The sequence below is a fragment of the Etheostoma cragini genome, chromosome 11, assembly GCF_013103735.1.
Source record: "Etheostoma cragini isolate CJK2018 chromosome 11, CSU_Ecrag_1.0, whole genome shotgun sequence".
Lineage (NCBI taxonomy): Eukaryota > Metazoa > Chordata > Actinopteri > Perciformes > Percidae > Etheostoma > Etheostoma cragini.
Genome location: NC_048417.1, coordinates 7297907 through 7318691, shown reverse-complemented (window position 1 = coordinate 7318691; position 20785 = coordinate 7297907). Strand labels below are relative to the sequence as shown.

The window sequence follows — 20785 nt, the reverse complement described above, 5'->3', positions numbered from 1 at the left end:
AAAGAGGTCGAAGGCTGTAGCCAACCCCAGCGGGCCAGGTGTTCCGCAGGGCTCAATTTTCGGTCCTGTGTTGTTTTTCACTCGCTTCTCCTCATGTATCTGTATCTGTGTGTGTGTTTGTGTATGTGAGTGTGTTTGTGTGTGTGTGTGTGTGTGTCTGTGTGTGTGCATGCGTGCATTTGCTTGTGCGTGTGTGTGTAATGACCCTGAGTATGGTAAGTGTGTGTGCAGCTGCCCGCCGAGGGCCCTCCTTTGTGTCCCCCTCCCCACCATTGTCAACTCACGCCTTCTCGTCCATTCATGGCTCAAGTCAGCGAATGGGCTGGTGTTGTGTGTGTGTGTGTGTGTTTTTGTTGTCTGTGATGTTTTGGGTAAGGGGGGGATATCCTAGCTCATGTTATTGTCCCTTTCTATTGGTGGAGTGGTGGGTGATGTACAGAATAAGCTTTGGTGAAGACAGGTTGTGGACAGACTTCTTTATTGGCATTGGTCAGGAGGCAGAACCAGTGTGAGGAGGAGGATCGTAGATGCTTTCCACTCCATCTGTTGTCAGTCAGACTGCTCAACCTGCAGCCTCAGGAAACTGCACTCTGCTGCTCAACCAAAAAGAAGAGTTTGAAAGCTGATCTCTTAGGATTGCTGCTAACCTCAACCAGGAAACTAATTTTGCTCAGCCCCACTTGGATTGACAGCTTTACATTCTCCAACTCTTTAAATACTGGATACTGGAGATTGGATTCTGAGATTTGACTTGATTTTCGAGGGATTTTGTCATACATCTGGGCTTACTTTACCAGCACCATTATTGGGAACTTCCCCCTAAAGTTTTTCTGTCTTATGCTTTGTTGTTGAAATGACCAAAGGCAGCATTCCAGCAGAGAAATTGTAGTAGAATTCTTGCCTTCTCTCTGTTTTGCTGCCTTGCTGTTTCGCGTGGAGCTGCGTGGTAAGTGTTTTCCTTTTATTCTTCTTGTTCTTTGCCCCGGGTTAGCCTCAGTTTTGCATGGTAACAAATTTTAAGACCACTGATCATGCTTTGTCATGGGCCACTTACAGTGATCAGCAGCAATAGATCTATATGCAGATGGGACCAAAATGCTCATATTTGTTGTAATTTGGGGTGGCAGTAGCTCAGTCCATAGGGAGTTGGGTTGGGAACCGGAGGGTCACTGGTTCAAATCCCCGTATGGACCCAAAAAGTTGGGAGCGTGGATTGGTGGCTGGAGAGATGCCAGTTCACCTCCTGGGCACTGCCAGGTGCTCTTGAGCAAGGCACCGTACCCCCCGACCGCTCAGGGCGCTGGTTCAGCTGGCAGCCCACTCACTCTGACATCTCTCCATGTATAGTGCATGTATAGGCCCTGAGCATGTGTGTGTATTTCAGGCATGTGTGTGAGTACTAACAAAAAGTGTGTACACAGAGTGTAGTGCAGTAATTTCCCCATTGGGGACTAATAAACAAATTATCTTAAATTATCTTATCTTATCTTAATACTGCACTTAGAGAGTAAGCTAGACAAAGAAACTCCAAATTCCAAAGTTGTTGTAACGATTGTTTTATTTTGTATCTAGCGCAAATATGTTTTTCATGATGAAAGTGGCAAATATTTTTGTTAACAAAGCACTCAAACTGTTGGATTTATAGACAGACAATGCCCAATTAAAGAATAGTTTGTTTTAACCACGCTAGTAGCAGATAGCAATGTTCGTCCATCCACCACTTCCAGAATGAAATGTCTCAAATCACTATTGGATGCGTTAAAAAATGTGTGGAACAAATGTGGTTTATAGGAACGTTTTGTTCACTTTGGAAGGTTTTAGTGTAGATGTACAGTATAAAGTTTGTTCACAAGTAAAATTGAGACGGATAAAAAATGTTTTGTGTGGTTTTCAACCAGGACTTCTTGGGGGATTCCTTGGGGTTCTCCCACAGCATGATGAATGTTTAATTTCACTCCAGTTTAATTAATCCAAAATCAATAAGAAAATGTTGTATTGGTGAGAGTGGAACCAGATGTTATGAGTCTAGATTCCCACCTATGACATGTTACAAGGTGCTCCTGGGCTCAGTTAGCAACATAGAGGCAGAACAGACGTAACTGACTCAGAGTCTACACATCTTTGAGATGAAAGTAAGCGCTACCCACAACCCCTATCCAAAAAGGTTACATGACAGACAGTGGTGATATGTATCACTGAGGATGAATCTGGACACCACCAGTTGCAGAGGCAGGAGGAGAGGGTGGAAGATGCTTTCAGGGAGGTCCCTTGTGACTTTAGCAGGCATCTGTTGCCCCCGCTGCCGATATTTACCCCCACCCCCACCCTCTACATCCCCTTTGTCCCCCTCCCAGCCGGTCGCTGGTGTGGCAGACTGGCTCACTGCTGGGCTCAGCCGGCAAATGGCAGCCATGCGGGAGCCCTGAGGGACTGGTCAGGGTCTGGACTCAGGGGAGCTCATCCCTCCGTGCACCCCCAAGGGGGATAACCCCGGATCATGACACATACAGAGATACTCACAGTGCAGAAGCAGTACAGGCAGGCTGGGTCACTGAGGTGGAGGCTGCAGCATCTGCTCACTATGGAAAGAATCAGGCCCCCCTTCTACTAAAGCCATCCAGATTTTTTTGGTAAATGAGTTATTCTTTCTGTATATGTTCATACAGATTTGGATTCATAAACATAAAAAGTCACTAAATTGATCTAGATTTTACTTAGAAGTTTCCCAGTAAAATATTTCTCAATGTCTGAAGTATGAACCAAAAGAAACTGTAATACTCTTTCTTAGCCTCCTACATTATAGTGGTGCAAGTATGAATTTTTTCTTCTTCAAAATGTGAAGACAAATAATTTTTTTTTACATTGAGTCTGGAAAATTTTATGAAACATTTCATAATGAATATCTCATCAGCTAGGCATTAAATTTGGCACAGAAGCAGCTCGTAGTTTATTGTTGTTCATTAATTGTTGATTTGTCACATTGTTAGAATTCTTTCTTTGTGCTCTAGACTTATCCTGGTCATTTGGTAATATTCTACAGCAGTCACTGTATTCATAGTGTTATTTGCTGCCAAAAGAGTATTAATAAACGCAAGACTACATTACAATAACAGACTACATTACTAAAGTGATTATGGTTTAGCAATAAAAGGCAAAATTTGTAATATACAATGTATTAGTGTTTGTTTCCAGTGGGTTAGGTTGTAACTTCTTCTCAACAAAACCAAGAATACTATGTGAATACATTTTGATTCCATTTTTGCATTACATATTTTTTTCTAAAACTCACAGTCACAGTGGGACACTAAAAGACATACTGACTGCAATGATCACACACAGAGAAGTTGACTGCTTCTGACTGGGTGATTTACACTTGCTGTGTCACTTTCATATTTCTGCTGACTCCTCAAAGATTCCGTCTGGCGACCTGTGACCGAGGCTGGTGTGGCTGCTGCATCACCAGGCATTGTGTGTGTGTGTGTGTGTGTGTGTGTGTGTGTGTGTGTTGTTGTTGGGGGTGAACGGGTTTAAAATGCCCCAGCCTCTGTCTGTGCATGCTGCTCTGGCCGGGGGAACAATACTCCCGTCACAGGAGGGCAGATTGGGAGGCAGCTGCATTGTTGAATGACTGCAAGCCAGACACACTTCTTCCCTCCCACCCCCTCTCTCAAACACACACACACACACACACACACACAAACACACTCTCCCTCTTTCTCTTTTGTGCTTCTTTTGTTGTTGCGGACTAAATTATTCCAGCTCTATTGTGGCATTCAGGGTGACAAACAGTGCCGCAGCAGCTTAGACATTGGGGTCGGGACATTAAGAGGCCCCTGCTTTCCGGTGCTTTAGCCTGAGATCCAAGAGACTCCTCATTACTGTCGCTGTATAAATATAATATAACCACACATACACTTATACAAAATGAACTGTTCTCAATTAGTTTGCAGAGGCTGGTTGTTAAAGAGGGGGCCTTATAAAATGTGTGATGGACTTTACTTTTAAAGCCATTACCTGTTCAGGTACAACGTTATTCTTAATTTAAAGCAAGACTAGGTCACTTTTGAAACATAGAGTACACAAGCTTGCTCTTAGTCCAAAGCATGATAACAAACGATCAAAAGCGTTTTTTTGTTTGAAAAATCCTTTAAATTCTTTCATTGACCGCAGTATTATTGTAGTCATCAACTACTCTCACGGAGTAGATGGGTAGCCAACTAAGGGAAGTATGTATCATACTTCTTTTCAGCCAATAACTGATCGTTTTTTGTTGAAAAAGTCTCAAATACAACCAGTAAAGGGTTAGCTAATGTAGGGGGGACCCTCCTGACAGTAAGTGAAACAGCAGAGTTATAGATTGGCTCTGTGAGGCTGTTCACAAATGAGCTGAACAAACCAGACTAACGCAGGCATGTCTGAACTGGAGATAACTGTATCTTTCTTGCATGTAAAGCGGGCAATTTCCTTCTATAAATACCTTCAGTTCTGTATGTCTTACATGACATAACAGAAAATAATTCTTCAAACTAACCTATCTACAACAACAACCACCTTGCCTACTTCGTTCACTCTGTTGGCGCTTCTCCTCACTAACGTTGGCATATTGTTGATTGTAGTATTGGAACGTACAACCATGTTTCTTTTTAATTTAGCATCCCACACTGTACAGTGTTAAAGTCACACATGACCATTATTACTACCAACTATTGACCAGTGTCAACAAGACCTACCAACAGCGCCGCCAGCTGCATATCTACTGCAGAAGCATTTCCATTGCTTTATTACAGCAGCGTGTTAAAATCACAGATAAATGATAAGTCTACAATTCCGTGACTATTGTGTGAAACCCCTAGCCTGCCATTACAAAGCTTTTCTCAGACCTGGGAGCATTTCAACACTTTGGAAGTACCCTTGATGGGTATTTCCACAGATAAACAACCCAACACACAAACACACTGAACCTGGTTTTGTTTAACGGATGTTAAAAGCATTGAATCCAGTTATCAATTCACTGGTCTTTGACTTTCAATTCCTTTATGCACTAAAAAGACAAGTAGAGGCAACTAGAACAATGACCTCACCCATTATTCAATTTTTTTATAATCTGCAACACAATAAACAAAAGCCCGGAAGCTGTAGTGAGTGCAAATGATGCATTGAGCAAACAAGACTGAACTAGATCAGGGATAAACGTTTTAGGAAGCTTAAAGTAAGCCTCTGTTAAGTGTAGTTAGAGTTAAAGGAACACAAGCCCCATTTGTTGAAATAGGGCTTCTCACGTTCTCCCTGTGCTTCCACCAAATATAGTCCCAAAACAATATCTGCCTAGGAAACCGTCTAGTCTAAAGCTATTTGTACTCGGTGTGAATATGCAGGCCACAAGAAGTAATAAGGTTGTTGTTGTCTTTTTGTTGGCTCACTTTTACTCACAACATGCTAACCAGCAACACAGTAATCCATTCACTACGCTGAACTAACTAGCGATGGCACTGACGGTGTTGCACCAGACTAAAACAATGCATGCACTGAGACAAAAGAAGCATTAGCCCACCTATCTACAGCTCAGGGAGACTGTGATGAGCCCTATTTCAACAAACAGTGGCGTGTTCCTTTAAGTGTGTGCTTGTTGTAATGTATGGGTGTGTTTGTGAGATGTGCGAGAAAAGGAACCTGTTGTTTTGTTTAAAGAGGTCACTAAGCAATGTCCTTACCAAACCAGGTCCCTCTTTGTTTTATCCAATCTGTGGACCCTCACAGGGCCAGTGGGAAACACTTCTGTAAAGAAAGAGAGGCTGTTATGACCGTTTGAGGGGTTGATTCAAATTGCTCTCATAACTAAAACTAAAAGGCTCATAATTCCTGCCTGGACAGTGTGTGGTGTTCTTGTAATGAAGAATCTGATTTAATTTCATGAACATCACTTTGCGTTTAATTTCAAGAGTGTGAATGTATAAGGAACTTTAAAAAATGTAGTTGAAATTAAACAAACTGTATTGATGGTATTTTACAGCGTTTAAGAACGCAGAAGAATCTTTTTTTTTGGCTCAATTCTGCTGAGAAATCTTAATACTGTATATAAATACTGTAGCTGGCAGAGTTTTCATAGGAAGTGGTGCTGCTATTGGCTCTACTTATTTTCTGTTACTGATGAAGACGGTGTCTGTAAGGTTTTGCTGAGCTGGCAGGACAAATCAGAGTAAAGCGATCTTTGAACTTGTTGAAGAGATTTCTTTCTTGAATGTCGCCAAACTGTATACTGAATGTTTTTACAACTGACTTATATTTGATCACAATGGGAACCAGACCATCTTCAGATCTGATAGAAACCTGATTGCAATATGTCTTGCCTAAATTTACACATGGCATTAACAGGCATTTTCAATATTCAGATAAGATATCCAGATGCAGATCACGTGGGAATACGAGGTGTAAAGGCAGATAACTTATTCCTGCAGACTCCTTATCACTTTTATGCCGTCATAGCAGGAATTTAACCACTTACTTCTTGTCTCTCCCTCAAGCTTCACTCCAAAGACCAGTCACTAAGCTGTAAACTACCAGCAGTAACAGTGGGGTCTGTTGGGTGCTCGGGAGCTCAAGGAGGGTGTGGAGCTGGATGTATGAGACAGCTTCATGGGCGTGAAAAACCATCTGGAGGATGGGACAGGCCACATCCTCAGCCTGGGGCTGGATCTAGACTACCTCCATGTGGAAGGTTCAAAGCCGCACATCAGCCTGAGCACTGTGAGGGATCCTGGGAATATAGGGGTCTTAAAGGTCAAAGCTGATGCCCCGAGTAACAGCAATAACAGTATTTGTAGTAGTAGCACAAGTTTTAGTACTAATTCAATCTGTAGCAGCAGTAGTAGTTGCAGTAACTTCTCAGACAGTGACGACGAACGGCTCCAGAATGGGTGCGGTTCTGAATCTCAATACCCTCAGCAAAAGGAGTCATCTTCAGTCTTTCCGACAGTCAGGCTGGACCTGGCACCAAACCAATACCCTGGAGACCCCCCACAGCCAGAAACATCATCCCCCACTGAGCCTGTCACAGACTACCGTGCCAAGGTGGAGTTTGCTCTCAAACTCGGCTATTCTGAGGAGCTGGTGCTACTGGTGCTGAGGAAACTGGGCCCAGACGCACTCATCAACGACATGCTGGGCGAGCTGGTCAAACTGGGAACCAAGACAGAGATGGAGCAACAAAGAGGTTTGACTGTCTCCCAATCTCCCTCCTTCTCTTTGTCATCTGCTTTGATGTGCTCCTCCTCTTCTTCTTTATCCAATTCCTCCCTGGACTCCTGTCGGCTGCTGTGTCCGTCCCAGCTGCTGGAGGACAAAGAAAACCTTCGGCCCGTTGTGGTGGATGGGAGCAATGTAGCCATGAGGTGAGGAAGATAACAACGGATAGCCAGACTTTACATGATGACTGCATTGATGCTTCACTCAATGAAGAAAATCCCGTGTCTTAGAGTAGAGGAAGAGTGGCTATTCACTACCATGACTATTTCATGACAAACAACAATGCCATGCTTTTTTTTTTAATGGTCAAATGAAAGAATGAACTACCGATATTTTTAAGAGTTTTAGATTTTGGTGGAAGGACAACTCTAACGTGCCTTTCTGCTCTTGCAGTCATGGAAATAAGGAAGTGTTCTCCTGTCAAGGCATCCAGCTGGCCGTTGATTGGTTCTTGGAGCGAGGCCACCGTGACATTACTGTTTTTGTCCCTGCCTGGAGAAAAGAGCAATCACGACCTGATGCTCTTATCACAGGTAACAGCTAGTCAGCTAATATAGATTTAAATTCCTCTACTTCGGGATTGATTTCTTATTTTCATCAATACCAAATGGAACATCAATCAACTTTTTTGTGCTTTCTTTATGTCTAACTCTATCCCATCTCTTTCTTTAGACCAAGATATCCTACGGCGATTAGAAAAAGCGAAGATCCTGGTCTTCACCCCATCTCGCCGTGTGCAGGGACGCCGTGTGGTTTGCTACGATGACCGATTCATTGTCAAACTGGCCTACGAGTCAGACGGCATCATTGTTTCCAATGACAACTACCGTGACCTAGCCAATGAGAAGCCAGAGTGGAAGAAATTCATTGATGAGCGTCTACTGATGTACTCCTTTGTAAATGACAAGTAAGCAACTCATCCCAAAGGAGAACAATATCTGTTGGAGTGCAGAAAAGAGAAAAGTGCTAATGCATTTCGAATTACATTACGGAGAATCCTTTAGTTGCATTTTGCCTGCCACAAGTCAATAAAAGGAGATGAAAACAGAAACAACTAGAAAGTAAGAAAACGTAGCATCTGTTTTGGAAAAGTCATAAAAGACTAAAGACGGAAGCTTTGGTTCTACTCATTAGCCATTCAAATAAAAAGCCTTAACTTTAACTTTTGTCCAGTGTGTGTCCAAACCACTAAAGAACACAATCCCTTTAACTTTTACACAATGCATGTTTTTCAGGGAAAGTATCTGAGGATTTCCTATTTAATTACCTATTTACTGTATGTATGTTTGTTTATGGGTTTAATCTATTAATTATGTATTTAGGTTCATGCCACCAGATGATCCACTGGGACGCCACGGACCCAGTCTGGAGAACTTCCTGAGGAAGAAGCCTATTGTTCCTGAACACAGGAAGCAGCCATGTCCTTATGGTAAAAATATGCAGCAGTTAAAAGCACTTGGGTGTTTGTACTGCAAATTGTATTTTTGCACCAATTAGCACATTCACTTGGTTTTCTAGATACATTCCTGTATTTTCAGAAATACTGATCCTTAAGTTATTCAACCTCTTTTGTTTTTATGCTAGAGAGGTTAACTTTGCTCTAGAGCAGTCTAATTAACAGATATCCAAAAGATGCAAATATTATCCTCTAACTAAGCTGTTATAAATCGTTTTCATTCCAGTACATCAATGATAAATGCTTCTCTGTTTTCGTCTTTTAGGGAAGAAGTGCACATATGGTCACAAGTGCAAGTTTTACCACCCTGAAAGGGGTAGCCAGCCCCAGCGGGCCGTGGCTGATGAGCTCCGTGCCAGTGCCAAAATGTCATCAGTAGCTTCTAGAGGCCTTTTGGAAGATGCCCTTATGGTGAAGAGCCAAAATTCTAGTCAACCACAAGGAATGGCTGAGGCCGAGCCAAGTCGGAGCACTCCAAAGAAACAGCCATGCCCCAATCTTCGGAGCTCCTTCAATGACCTCTTGGAGGACAAGCTTCGGATCAACTCCAAAGTGGAAGGACGTAGAGGAAGCAGCAGCAGCAGCAGCAGCAGCTGTAGCAGTAGCTTTCTAGGATATGCTGCTCTAGGGGTTGGGCCTTCATCAGGAAGCTTGGACCGATGGGAGCACCCTGGGGGAAATGGTGGAGGCAGCTTTAGGGTTTCTGGAGCATCTGGACCAAGCCAGACTGAAACTTACCACAGATGTGACTCTCCAGAGCTGGGCTACAGCTCCATGGTAAAGGCCTACTCTAGCCTCAGTTGGGTCGTACCACAGAATCCTGAGTGTTCCTTCCCGGCTGATCTGCGAGCTGGATCGCTGCTATCAGACTGTAGCAGTGAAGGCAGTGCTAGCTCAGACTCTTTCTCCCCTGACCCTTTGTTAGACGAGGGTTCCAAGTGCCACCACCACCATCCTCACCACCATCATCACTGCTCTGGTCAGTACGCCCAGTCTGTAAGCCGTGTTCCTCCTGGACTGAGCCAGAATGCTACTCATAACTATCCTGTTCCTCAAGCACTGCAGAGACAACATGCTTTTGGCTTGGAAGACGGGGGGTCTTCCAAGCCAAAACCATCTTCTGTTACCTCTCATACATCTCCACGTCCCTGTAAGTCTCCTTCACCCTATATCCCACCCCACCTTCGGCATCCATTGCTGAGCAGTTTCCCAGGGGAATTCCCAGCTCGTTCAGCCCAAACATCCACTGCTCACTCCCAGTCTCAGAGCAATTTAATGGGATCCCTTTGGCAGGAAGGTGGGCGCCAGGACCCCCAAGTGTACAAAGTGTCATCACTACATTCCCAAAGAAACCACTCTGGACTAGACCAACAACCACATCATCAGATAAACTGGGACCCTTATTACCAGCAGCCCCCTAAGCCTTGCTATGATCCCTATGGCTTCCAAAGCCTTCCGGAAGTTCACGAGAAGGTTTGGCACTCTCCTTGGGGTAGGCAAGCCCATTCATCACCCCGTGCCCTTTCAGCATCCAGTCTTCCACCTCTCCCCCAGCTGTCCCTTCCATCCATCCCTGCCCACAAAGGCCACCTGTCCTCAGTGCCCCAGCAACAGGATCCCCCTGTCTCTGGTCAATACCAGAACCTTAGAGAGAGCGTGTTTGTTAACTTGTGCCGCATCTTCCCTCCAGACTTGGTGAGGATGGTGATGACCAGGAACCCTTATGTGGCGGATGCTCAGGAGCTTGCAGCTGCGATTCTGATGGAGAAATTGCAGCACGGTTTTTGAATTAAGCCAGAAGGTGAAGTTACAGCCTAATCTCAAATGGGCTGACTTCTGCAGGTTTATTTCTGATTATCATCTTAATTATTAAAGTCAGGTTGGACATACACAAATCAAAAGCTCAAGATACAAAGCTCATTTAGCTGTTAATGGGCTGCTTAATTTCATAACAGAGAAGTTGTCTAATTATTTTAAATGGTATTTCTGTACAGGGAAATTTCCATATTTTTCAATGAACATGCCTGCTATTTCAGCACTTAAGATCAGGGAAAGTTGAGGTTCAATGTGCATTTTGTGTGCTATTTTGGGTTATGAGTAAACACCTGTAGGTAGTGTACTAAGGGAGGCTTTTAACGTGTTTTAAGGGTGACAGTGTTGTTTCTTTTAAATTAATTTATTTGTTATATTTTAAGTTATTTTAATGATTTATTTTAAATGATTCTGTTTTTGGCACTTTTACGTTATTGCTGTGTTTCCTTGGCAATCATATCAGGGTACAAGTATATCTAAAATTCCTATTTACCATCTTAGCGAAATACTGCTGTTTTCCAGTCACGAAGATTGAATTAGCAAAACTAAAGGATCAAGGGTATCTCTCTAGACTGGCAGGTGGCCGATCAGAGGCTGTGGTGAGATTTTGTGGATTTCCCCCACACGGAAGTGAAAGTCAAGCGGGCGCCGACAAAGAAGATAGCAAAAACTCCACTTGAAAACCCCAAGCTGTTGTTCACTTTGTAATACGTTTATTTTCTCTGCCCTGTCAGGTGACTTCACAGTTCATCAGCTTTCAGTACTTTTTGTTTTTAGACATCCACTCAGTTGTTTTCCATCTTTAAACCATATCAACATTCTAAATCATATGAAGGTGGCTGTGGAGAGTACCAGAAATGTTTAGGGTTTAAAGTAGATTGTTGGTATTATTTTGATTTTAATTTAAAATATGTGTTAATTTATTGCCTTTCAATGTGTGTGAATGTCTGTCTTGCATAAGACACAGGGTCTCCGTTGTCAGTGGTGACATGACGAGGAGGGTTTAGCCGCCTCAAACAGGGTAAAACTCTTTTGTGCCCTTTTGTTAAATAGATCCACAACTTTGCAGTAAAAAAACGGAACAGACTGGCAAGAGTTGGAAAACACCTTCAGCACAGACTATGTTACCAGACACTTAATATCATGGGGACTGTAATTAGTTAGATAGTAGTTTTTAGGTCTACAAACTTTTCTCAGTTGCACTAATAATCTCATTGGGTAAATTAAAACTCAGTTGTTTAATAAAGAAAGAAACTTTAAGAAAAATACAAAAATATAAGTGGAAATAACTTCATTTCGATTTATTTAAATTCATTCATTACAATCAAGGACATGAGCGAATTACCTTAGTTAGCACTATGCTAATATAGTTTCAACTATGGATAATTTTCTTAATTTTAGATAAATCAGAGTAATGTCTGATACAAAGACTGCAACTAACCATTATTTCCATTACCAAATATCTGTTAAAATAATTAGTTTGTGTTAATCACTTCATATATTAAATCAATTAAATGTAAAAACGTGTCACAAAGTCTGACCAAAAGTAAATATTCAAATTAATTTGATGTAGTTTCAAAGCATCGTTCCTTTTATCTGCCTTCTCTTACAAAGTATTTTAGAATATAATCTTTTAATGTTAAGCACTCTGAACTGTATTTGTTGTATGAAATAGTAATATTCTTAATTTTTTTATTATCAACTTTACAATTACCATTAACAACAGGATTATTTTAATGTCTGAGAAAGTGTTTGTAAAGCTAAACTAACTCTTGCCTAGTTAGCACAATATGTAGTAGCCAGATGACACCTCTCTTTATTGATACAAATTGTAACCTATACACTTTTTTTAAACAAGATCAATGTTATATATGAGAACATTTAAACAAAAAATATTTTGAGTTGAATATTTTTAGTATTTGTGGACATAGCCTTTATTTATATGAGGGGGTATTTTATTCCCTTTTTCAAGTGCAGAAAGAGAAAGTTTCTTATGCACTTTTTTTGGAGACCGTTATTGTTTATATAGTCAGTGAACTGAAATCGGGTTAATCGGGTTAGAGGTTTAGTTGGCTTAACCATGGTGAAAAACAGATCATTTCCGTGGTTAAAGGTGTTAAAAATAAAGGTGTGGTTAAATGTGATGTGGTCTCATTACTCGAGACATTTTGAAGCTTGTCAGCGTCACACTCCGCCTCAGAACAGTATTTTTGGAACAATTCTGGAGCAAAAATGGACTGTATGTGTGAATGAGAGGAGGTTTAGATGAGCTTGCTTCTCAAATTTGTGCCACAGGCTCCCAAATCTTTTGTGATGCTTTTACCTGAAAGCTAAAACCATGTTTTCTTCTTCTCGAAGCTCTCTTACTTGAAAAGTTCTCTTCTCAAGGGCTGTACTGTTTTCTGAAAGGTGTTGATCTCAGGAACAAGTCCTCAGTAATTCCCGTCTGTCAGTGGATTTCTTTTTCTCTGATTCTCATGGCCTTGTACTATGATGTAACGGCTGAGTAAGTCAGTCATAGCTGAAGTCTTTTCCCCCTGCTGGTCTGGCTAGCACTGTGTGCTCGTGTTCGACCACAGGGTTGACAAACTACAATTCATTAAACAAACCTCTAAAGGTGCTGTGTTAACATTCCTGTGGATATTAAAAAAAAAACGTATTTAGTGTATGAGGGCAAAGACAATTTTTCTATTATCATGAACTTGTTTAGAGATATTTTTCTATTGTACATGTTTGTCTGCAAGAAGAGATTGTACTCAGTGTTGCTTAATAATGGGAAGTACACTTTGCTTACTGTGCTAATGTGTTTGATTTTCTCCACAGATGTTACTTCACATCACAGTGTTCAGACTGAATATGATCATGCAAATTTACACCTCGCTTTATTGATATGAATTTGGGCATTTTTGCGCTCCATGTTTTATACCGCAAACAGCCAATGTAAGCTTTAGCTGTTTATTAGCTAGCAAAACCAGACTTTGACTGATCCAAAAACTTAAGATTCCTGTTTTTATGTTTTTCAAGCTTTTTTCATTTTTGTGTCATCTCAAATACACAAAAAAGTAAGTGGAGGTCTTTCGCTTTTGAAAATTGCGTTCTTTTGTCCTGGGTAAGACACTTTTTGTGCCGGTGTAGCAATAAGCTTGCTCGCTAGCAAGCATTGTGTATAAAAAGCTTCTTCACAGTCACACGTGCTAGCAACAATAGCAGTGGCTTTGTTCTACTGTAGTAAGTTGTTTAAAATCACATACTAAATACTCTGTATGTACTGCATACTGCGTACTAAATTAATGATTAAATATGCCATTACAAGCTGACTGAAGTTGTGATATTGAATTAAACTCAAGCAATATGCCTTCTCTCCATCACAACTGTTTTGATCATTGTGTTACCAGACCCGCCAAAACATTGAGTGAAAACTGTTTATTACAAATGTAAATTAACATTACCTCTTCCACTCAATTGAATATTTCCCAGTACTATTTTATTACAAATTTAAATGATTAAACATGTGTTAAATATGTTTTCTACTGTACATTATATATTTGAGCTCCTGCGCTTTCCCTTTTAACTGTACTTTAACGTCTTAGCTTCCCAACATTTGTTACTATTATATCCAACGGTTCATTCTTTAAACCATTTGCCTTGCAATCAGCCATTGTCGGATGAACCGTAATGCATTTTGGAGCTGTTGAGTATGTCCAGTAAGCTCACGTCTCGTACTCGATTACTTTTGCTAATCTAGAAAACACCTGCCAAAATTTGTTTCATGTTCAGTCTGAACACACCTTTAAGAATTTATAGGTAGGTTTTTTTCTACAATTATTTTTTGTTATTTGTTGCTCTTTTGAGAGAAATACCTCAAATACAGCAGTATTATCCAATAGGACAGAAATGTTAAATATCAACAATGTCCATGTTTATCAGTTTATTCTTTCCCATATTTCTAATGTGCTTTAATACAGCTTCATGTCTGCTACAGAAACAATTAAAGTGTCATCTTTTCAGAGACCAAAGCCAAGTAAAATGCTGTTTTTTGCTTTTCAGTACCCCTTTGCTCAGGTCAATGGTGGTTATATTAAACCAAAATAGAAAAGAAGATTTTAAAGTGTTGGACCATTGCTGTGTGTCCTGCTGGTAGATGAAGAGTTCAATTCCAAAATGCTGTCACGTACAACTGTGCTATTCGTGAATTATTGATTTAGCGCAGTCAAATAGTGTTTCAAAAGTACCTACCTTCTGTGTGCAATACTAAAACACTGCTTTAAATTGATGAATTTGAAAGTGTTATATGTACAGGTTGTGCCCAGCCCAAACACAATACAAAAAAAAAACTTAAGATTCAAATGAAATTGGCTAAAATGCTTCTGTACAAACAAATTTTACTTTAATGTCATTCATGCTTTTTGTTAATGTTGTTCCTTTTTATTAAAACACGTCTTTTAGAGTGAGTCTCTTGAGATGTTTTTGCCATGTGACTCAACTGAGCTTTAGGAAATGAAACCCAAAACAAAAGCATTATAAACTAACCTGTCATACCATAGAAAACTGTGGCCAAATGAGACATGTTGACTGTTTGTTATGTGTAATGTAAAAGTGAGCAATAAAAGCCCTACTCAAGCTTTCATGTATGCTATCAATGTTCCAGAACAGGGAAGCTGGGGAGATCCAGCTGGAGACACAGTATATACTGTAGTATTTTTAGGATAAGACATCATTTTGTTGGCTTTGAATATGGTGGTGACACTCGTAGGGTATATGTAACATGGTCTACTTTGATTTTATGACTTTATGTTTGTGAAGATTTTGGTCAAACATGTTTGTTTTTTCAGACCAATGTGCATAGTCTGACAATTTACTGAACAGAAAAGTAATTCATGACGAAAAGGCTTCATGCAGCAATTTAGGCATTCATTGAATTTATAATGACACTATGTGTCCGGTTCAAACATGTAGCTATATCTGACACAACATCCTTTGTGAATAAATCCAACTCTACAGGATCTAACCTCAATCAACTCATCAACCCTCATCTAACTCTTTAAGATCATACTGTAGCGGCATAGTTGGAATAATAAATTAATTCTTTATTGTGGGGCAAAATATATATTTGAATGAAAAAATGTCTCAATGGATTGAAAACTCCAGCACTGGATGAATTTAAAAGAAGCAAAACTAGTTTGCATATCTGTTTCCTCAAACTTTCAGAGTGAGCATTTGCAAACTTACAGCCATTCAAGAAGTTAGGTAAAACTGATGCAGCATTAACAGATCATGAAACTGACTGCACAAATTTACTAACTTTCCCAACAAAAAATGGCAAAAAGTGGGGGACTTCCGGGGAGCCATGCACGAGATGGACGCATAGTCAATTGCTCCGTTTCAGTAGTTATCAAAAATACCCAAAACTCGAAAACCTCAACTTGAAAACTTGAGTGGGGGGAGACAAAAAAGAGATGACACGATTCGGAGAGGGAAGGTAACTGAACAATTAAAATCAAACAAAAAGCAAATGGAGCCGGCCGAAGAAGAAAATGGCGATCTGCTAGCTAGCGGAGATGGCGGCGAGTCTACAGACAAGCTGCATCGGGAACCGTCAATTATCTCGAAAAACATTTGTGACTTCAAAAATGACGTTCATTTAGCTATCTCCGACCTCAAAGGAGACTTGAAGAAGGATTTCAAGGACCAGCTAGCGACGCTGAGACAAGAGCTAAACCAGAAGCTAACTGAAGTCGGAACCAGGCTCCAGGGTCATGACCATGCGATCACCGAGGCGGAGGAGCGCATTTCAGATATGGAAACAAGCGGTGCAGCAACGAAAGAAGCTCTGCTGAGTCTGTTGAAGGAGCAACGCAGGTTGCAAGAAAAAGTCACCGATTTAGAAAGCAGGTCCAGAAGCAACAACATCCGAGTGTACGGGGTACCGGAGCGCTCGGAGGGCGACTCGGTGATTAAGCTTATGGAAAACCTGTTGACTTCGGAACTGGCTCTTCCCGACGGCATGTCCCTGCAGATTCAGCGGGCTCACAGAGCTTTGGCCCGGAAGCCTGGACCTGACGCTACACCTCGGTGCATTGTGATAAACTTTCAGCAGCATGTTGTCAAGGAAATGGTATTGAAGTTTGCTTGGGAAAAGAAAATTCATTTTCTTTCATCAACAAACCGATTTTCTTTGACCATGATTACGCATATGAAGTGATGGAAAAACGCAGAGCCAACGGGGGAATTAAAAAAGTGCTGTGGGAGAAAGGCATTCGTTTCCAAACCCCATTCACGAGGATTCGGATCCACTGGAGCAATGGACCACGGACCTACGAGGACGCACATCAGGCCGCACGGGAGCTGCGGACAGGGGGGTGGGAGGTGCCCGCCGTCAGAGAGGACCCGGATCCACATTAGAAGAGATGTTACAACTGGGGCGGCTGTGGCTCAGTGGTAGAGCCACAGTAGTAGAGCAGTTGCCTGCCAATCAGAAGGTTGGTGGTTCGATCCCCGCCCCTGCAGTTATTGTCGAAGTGTCCTTGGGCAAGACACTGAACCCCGAGTTGCCCCCGGTGCTGCGCATCGAAGCGTGAATGTGAGTGTGTATCTGATGAGCACGTGGCACCTTGTACGGCAGCCCCGACCACAGTGTATGAATGAGTGTGAATGGTGAATGTTTCCTGTAGATGTAAAAGCGCTTTGAGCAGTTGTTAAAACTGGAAAAGCGCTATATAAATATAGCATGTATAACATGTTACTGAAGGCGTTCCCGTGGCAACGAGCGGGCGACGGAGGAAAACAAATAGAGAAGCGAGTGAAAGAAAAGCTCCAAGAATTCAGGAGATCACCACAATGTTAAAAGCATAACAATAATTGAGTGGACCGCAAAATAAGGGAGGTGAAATGTTCCTCTTTACTCTCCCTTTACTTCAAAACTTAATCTATTGAAACTACGGAAAATCACAGAGTGAACGGAAGTACTGTTGGACTTATTACTGGACATGGAGCGCACCAGCAGGTCAGCCACTTTCCCACTAAGGAGGGCCCCAACCATCCAGGAAGGATTTTCCCCTCCGCCCACCAACAGGGGCTTTAGAGGGACAAACGTTCCTCTGCTACAGGAAGTTATCACATTTATTGTTTTTGTTATGAGTGTAAATGTTTGTTTTTGTTCAGAACAGGGTAAGGTTTTTTTTACTGTATTTTTTCTACAAGGGGAATCTGCTTTTGTTGAGGATATAGCATCATACCGTTCTAGACATAAGCTGCTGCATACAGGGTCCGGAAAATGAAAGTAATGTCTCTAAACGTGAATGGGCTTCGTAGCCCAGTCAAACAGAGCAAAACCCTTTTTAAACTTAAAAGGGAAAACATAGATATTGCATTCCTGCAAGAAACCCACCTGATGGAAGCGGAGCATGAAAAACTTAAAAGACAGGGGTTTAAATATGTATTCTCCTCCTCAAATAGATCCAAACACACTAGGGTAGTAATACTAATTTCAGGAAGGATTACATACGGACATATATCTACTATTAAAGACAAGGAGGGTAGATTCTTAATGATTTGTGGGAAAATTGATGGAAATGTATTTACCCTATACAATGTGTATATGCCTCCATGCTCAGAATCACATTTTTACACCCAAGTAATTGAAAGGATAGCAACTGAAACACAGGGGACTTTAATATGTGCTGGTGACTTTAATACTACGCTTAACCCAAACGTCGACTCAACCGGGGCAAATACCTTTTATTCGTCCCCACACTCAACATATTCTGGAGTCGATTGCTTTTTGTTGTTTGGGGCAGGCAGTGGCGGAGTTCGGGACTGCCGTGTTGGGGCTGTGGACCTCTCGGACCACTGCCCACTCTGTTTGTCCCTGAGGGTGACCGGTGGAGGGAGGCTTGCACTCTGGAGGCTGGATCCTGGTGTGCTCGGCAGTAGCGGGACGCAGCAGTTTGTGGGGGGGGTTCAGGAATACTTGGAGTTTGGGGACGGAGGTGGGGTTTCTCCGCCCGTGCTCTGTGGCGCTTGCGGGGCAGTGGTGAGGGGTGGGGTGGTCGCGGTGTCATCTTTTCTTAGGGAGCAAGGAGAGGTAAGGATGGAGACTCTTCGGACTGGGCTCGGGGGCCTTGGGTCTGTGCATGGGGAGTCTGCAGCAGACACCAAGGTTAAAATGGAAATGGGGAGGAGGGGGGGCCAGGTTGAGGAATTGTGCTCTCAGGGGATTCAGGGGAGGTTGCTATATGCAGGGCGGGAGTACTGTGAGGGAGGCTGCAGGTGTTCAGAACTGTTAGCGTGCGGACTGGGGGGGGCAACGTGCAGACGGTTTAGTGTACAAGATTGGTGACCCCGGGGCCGGGGTGGTTTGCCACCACGTTCAGGAAGTTGGAGACCTATTGCGGAAGATTGTGTTTGCGGCCTCGGGTCGGCTCCGGCCGGGGAGTGGAGTTGCTGCTCGGGTCCCTGCACCTGCCGGAACTTGCGGAGGAAGAAAGTGGATTGTTGGCTTCACGGGTTTTGGGGGGGGGGAGGTTTGCTCGGCTGTCTCGGGACTCTGGGCTGGTGGGTCCCCAGGTGCGGACGGTTTCAGCTCAGAGGATGGTGTTCGGGCTGTGCTCGGCTCTTCAGGGCCTTGGAGGTGGTTGTGCCTTGGGCATTGGGGGGGATGGGAGGATGGGAGGCGGAGGGGGGATTTGCAGTCTCGCAGGAGGAGTGGGCCGGGACTTGCGGGGAGCGGTGGTCAGTGACGGGCTCCCCCTCCTGGAAGGAGTTCGGTTGGAAAGGTCTGACTCGATTCTTTTTCACCGGCACAGGGGGCCTGCTGCTCGGATCGGACTGCCTGCTGGAGGTCATGTGGGAATACTTTGGCAAATCATTTTCATATTTTTTGGAGCTGCCCCTCAGTGGCCCCATTTTGGAGGGGGGTTCTTGGGGTTCTGGAGACTGTTTTTGAGGGGAAAGTGGTTCTAAATTTCGAGGTCATGTACCTGTGTGATCTGGATGGTTTTGAATGCACAGGGCAAGACAGGTACCTCTTGGGAGTGTTGTTGGTGGGGTGCAGGGGGGCCTTGACCGGAGGGTGGCAAAATAAGGTTGAAATTCTTTTAATGGGAAGTGTCTTTTCCCTATACACGTGCAGTCTTTATCATTTTTACTTTGTGATGAGCTTGGGCTCGGCTGCTGTTCTGCTTGGTGCTCGGGTCCTCCCCTCACTGTGTTGAGTCCTAGATCAAGAATCTCTTTTTTCTTTTCTTTTTTTTTCCCCCCGTCTTCGGGCAGCATCTTTGTGTTTTCTCTCTGCATGGTGCACTTGTGGTGGCTGCTGTTCGACTCGACGCGCGGCTCCTCCCCCGTCACGTTGTGTTTTGTTGTGTGTTCCTTGCCCAGAAGGCACATGTTGTATGTTTATGTTAAAAGAAAACCAATAAAAAGTAAATAAAAAAATTATAAAAAATGACAAAAAGTAATACTATAGACGAGAAGGAAATGAGACAAATAAGGCTTTTTTTTTAAACAAATTAATTAAATCGTTCAACTGATGACATAAAAGTAAGGTACAGATACTAAAGCGTTACAAACAAGCGTGCAGGCAACAACAACAAGCTACAAATGGCCATTTTAATTTATTGAGAAAAAACACAATATCAACCAATCCTCTCATTTTGTCTAACGGTGCTGTTGTTGATTAATTATCATACATGCAAGCTTTAGAACTGTCAGTATCGTATAAGGGAGAAGTCCAGGTTAATGACAGGATATGCTGCTTGCAATTTTCCGACAGATTATAGGACGTGTGCTTTGTTGGGTTGGGGGCGGAGCTCTTAAAGCAGGTAGCAGTGTGATTGGCCAAACGCTGCTAGGCAGAGCTTTGGCGAGGCTGAAGCTACATAGCCCATTAGCCGCTCTTTCTCCTGGATAGAAAAAAAATCTTCCTGGGATGGCAGCAGGTTTTGGGCTTTACAAGGGAGGTGAGGCGTTGACATGGCAACGAGACTAACTGTTTCTTTTCATCGTTATGTCCACCCTTCTTCCGTGCTCACATGGACTCAAACTCATCAATGCGCTGCTTGGTGTTGCCCTGGCGGATCTGGCGCAGGGTTTTGTACTTGTCTCTGCCTGCCCTGACGTTCTCGGCATGCAGCATGTCGTTCTGGGTTTTCTTGGTGTCATCCCGGGCCTCGGCCAACTCTGAACTCAGAGCCTGGACAGAGGCAAGAGACAGAGAGAGGGGTGTTGAGAGATGAGCAATAAAATTAACAGGAACAGGAAACATCACAGTTAACG

At 42.7% G+C, this 20785-nt stretch overlaps 2 protein-coding genes across 2 annotated transcripts in view; one reads left to right on the top strand and one right to left on the bottom strand.

Moving 5' to 3' along the window:
• Positions 1-212: 212 nt before the first annotated feature.
• On the top strand, positions 213-11040 carry LOC117952381 (probable ribonuclease ZC3H12C). Its single transcript, XM_034884624.1, has 6 exons — positions 213-946; positions 6522-7388; positions 7636-7775; positions 7915-8149; positions 8565-8671; positions 8964-11040. Exons 2-6 carry the CDS (start codon positions 6634-6636, stop codon positions 10484-10486), a joined length of 2760 nt encoding a protein of 919 aa, XP_034740515.1. The 5' UTR covers positions 213-946; positions 6522-6633; the 3' UTR covers positions 10487-11040.
• Positions 11041-20003: 8963 nt separating this feature from the next.
• Positions 20004-20785, bottom strand: part of LOC117952383 (radixin) — a 30988-nt gene continuing 30206 nt past the window's right edge. Inside the window, exon 15 of the mRNA XM_034884626.1 lies at positions 20004-20702. Coding sequence (XP_034740517.1) covers positions 20538-20702 — 165 coding nt within the window. The 3' untranslated portion in view covers positions 20004-20537. The remainder of the gene's footprint in view (positions 20703-20785) is intronic.

Bases quoted from the DNA above. Each gene is read 5' to 3' on its own strand.
- LOC117952381 (XM_034884624.1), top strand. From the start codon at position 6,634: ATGGGCGTGAAAAACCATCTGGAGGATGGGACAGGCCACATCCTCAGC. The intron at 7,776-7,914 runs GTAACAGCTAGT...CTCTTTCTTTAG, and splicing joins ACCTGATGCTCTTATCACAG to ACCAAGATATCCTACGGCGA. The intron at 8,150-8,564 runs GTAAGCAACTCA...TTATGTATTTAG, and splicing joins TACTCCTTTGTAAATGACAA to GTTCATGCCACCAGATGATC.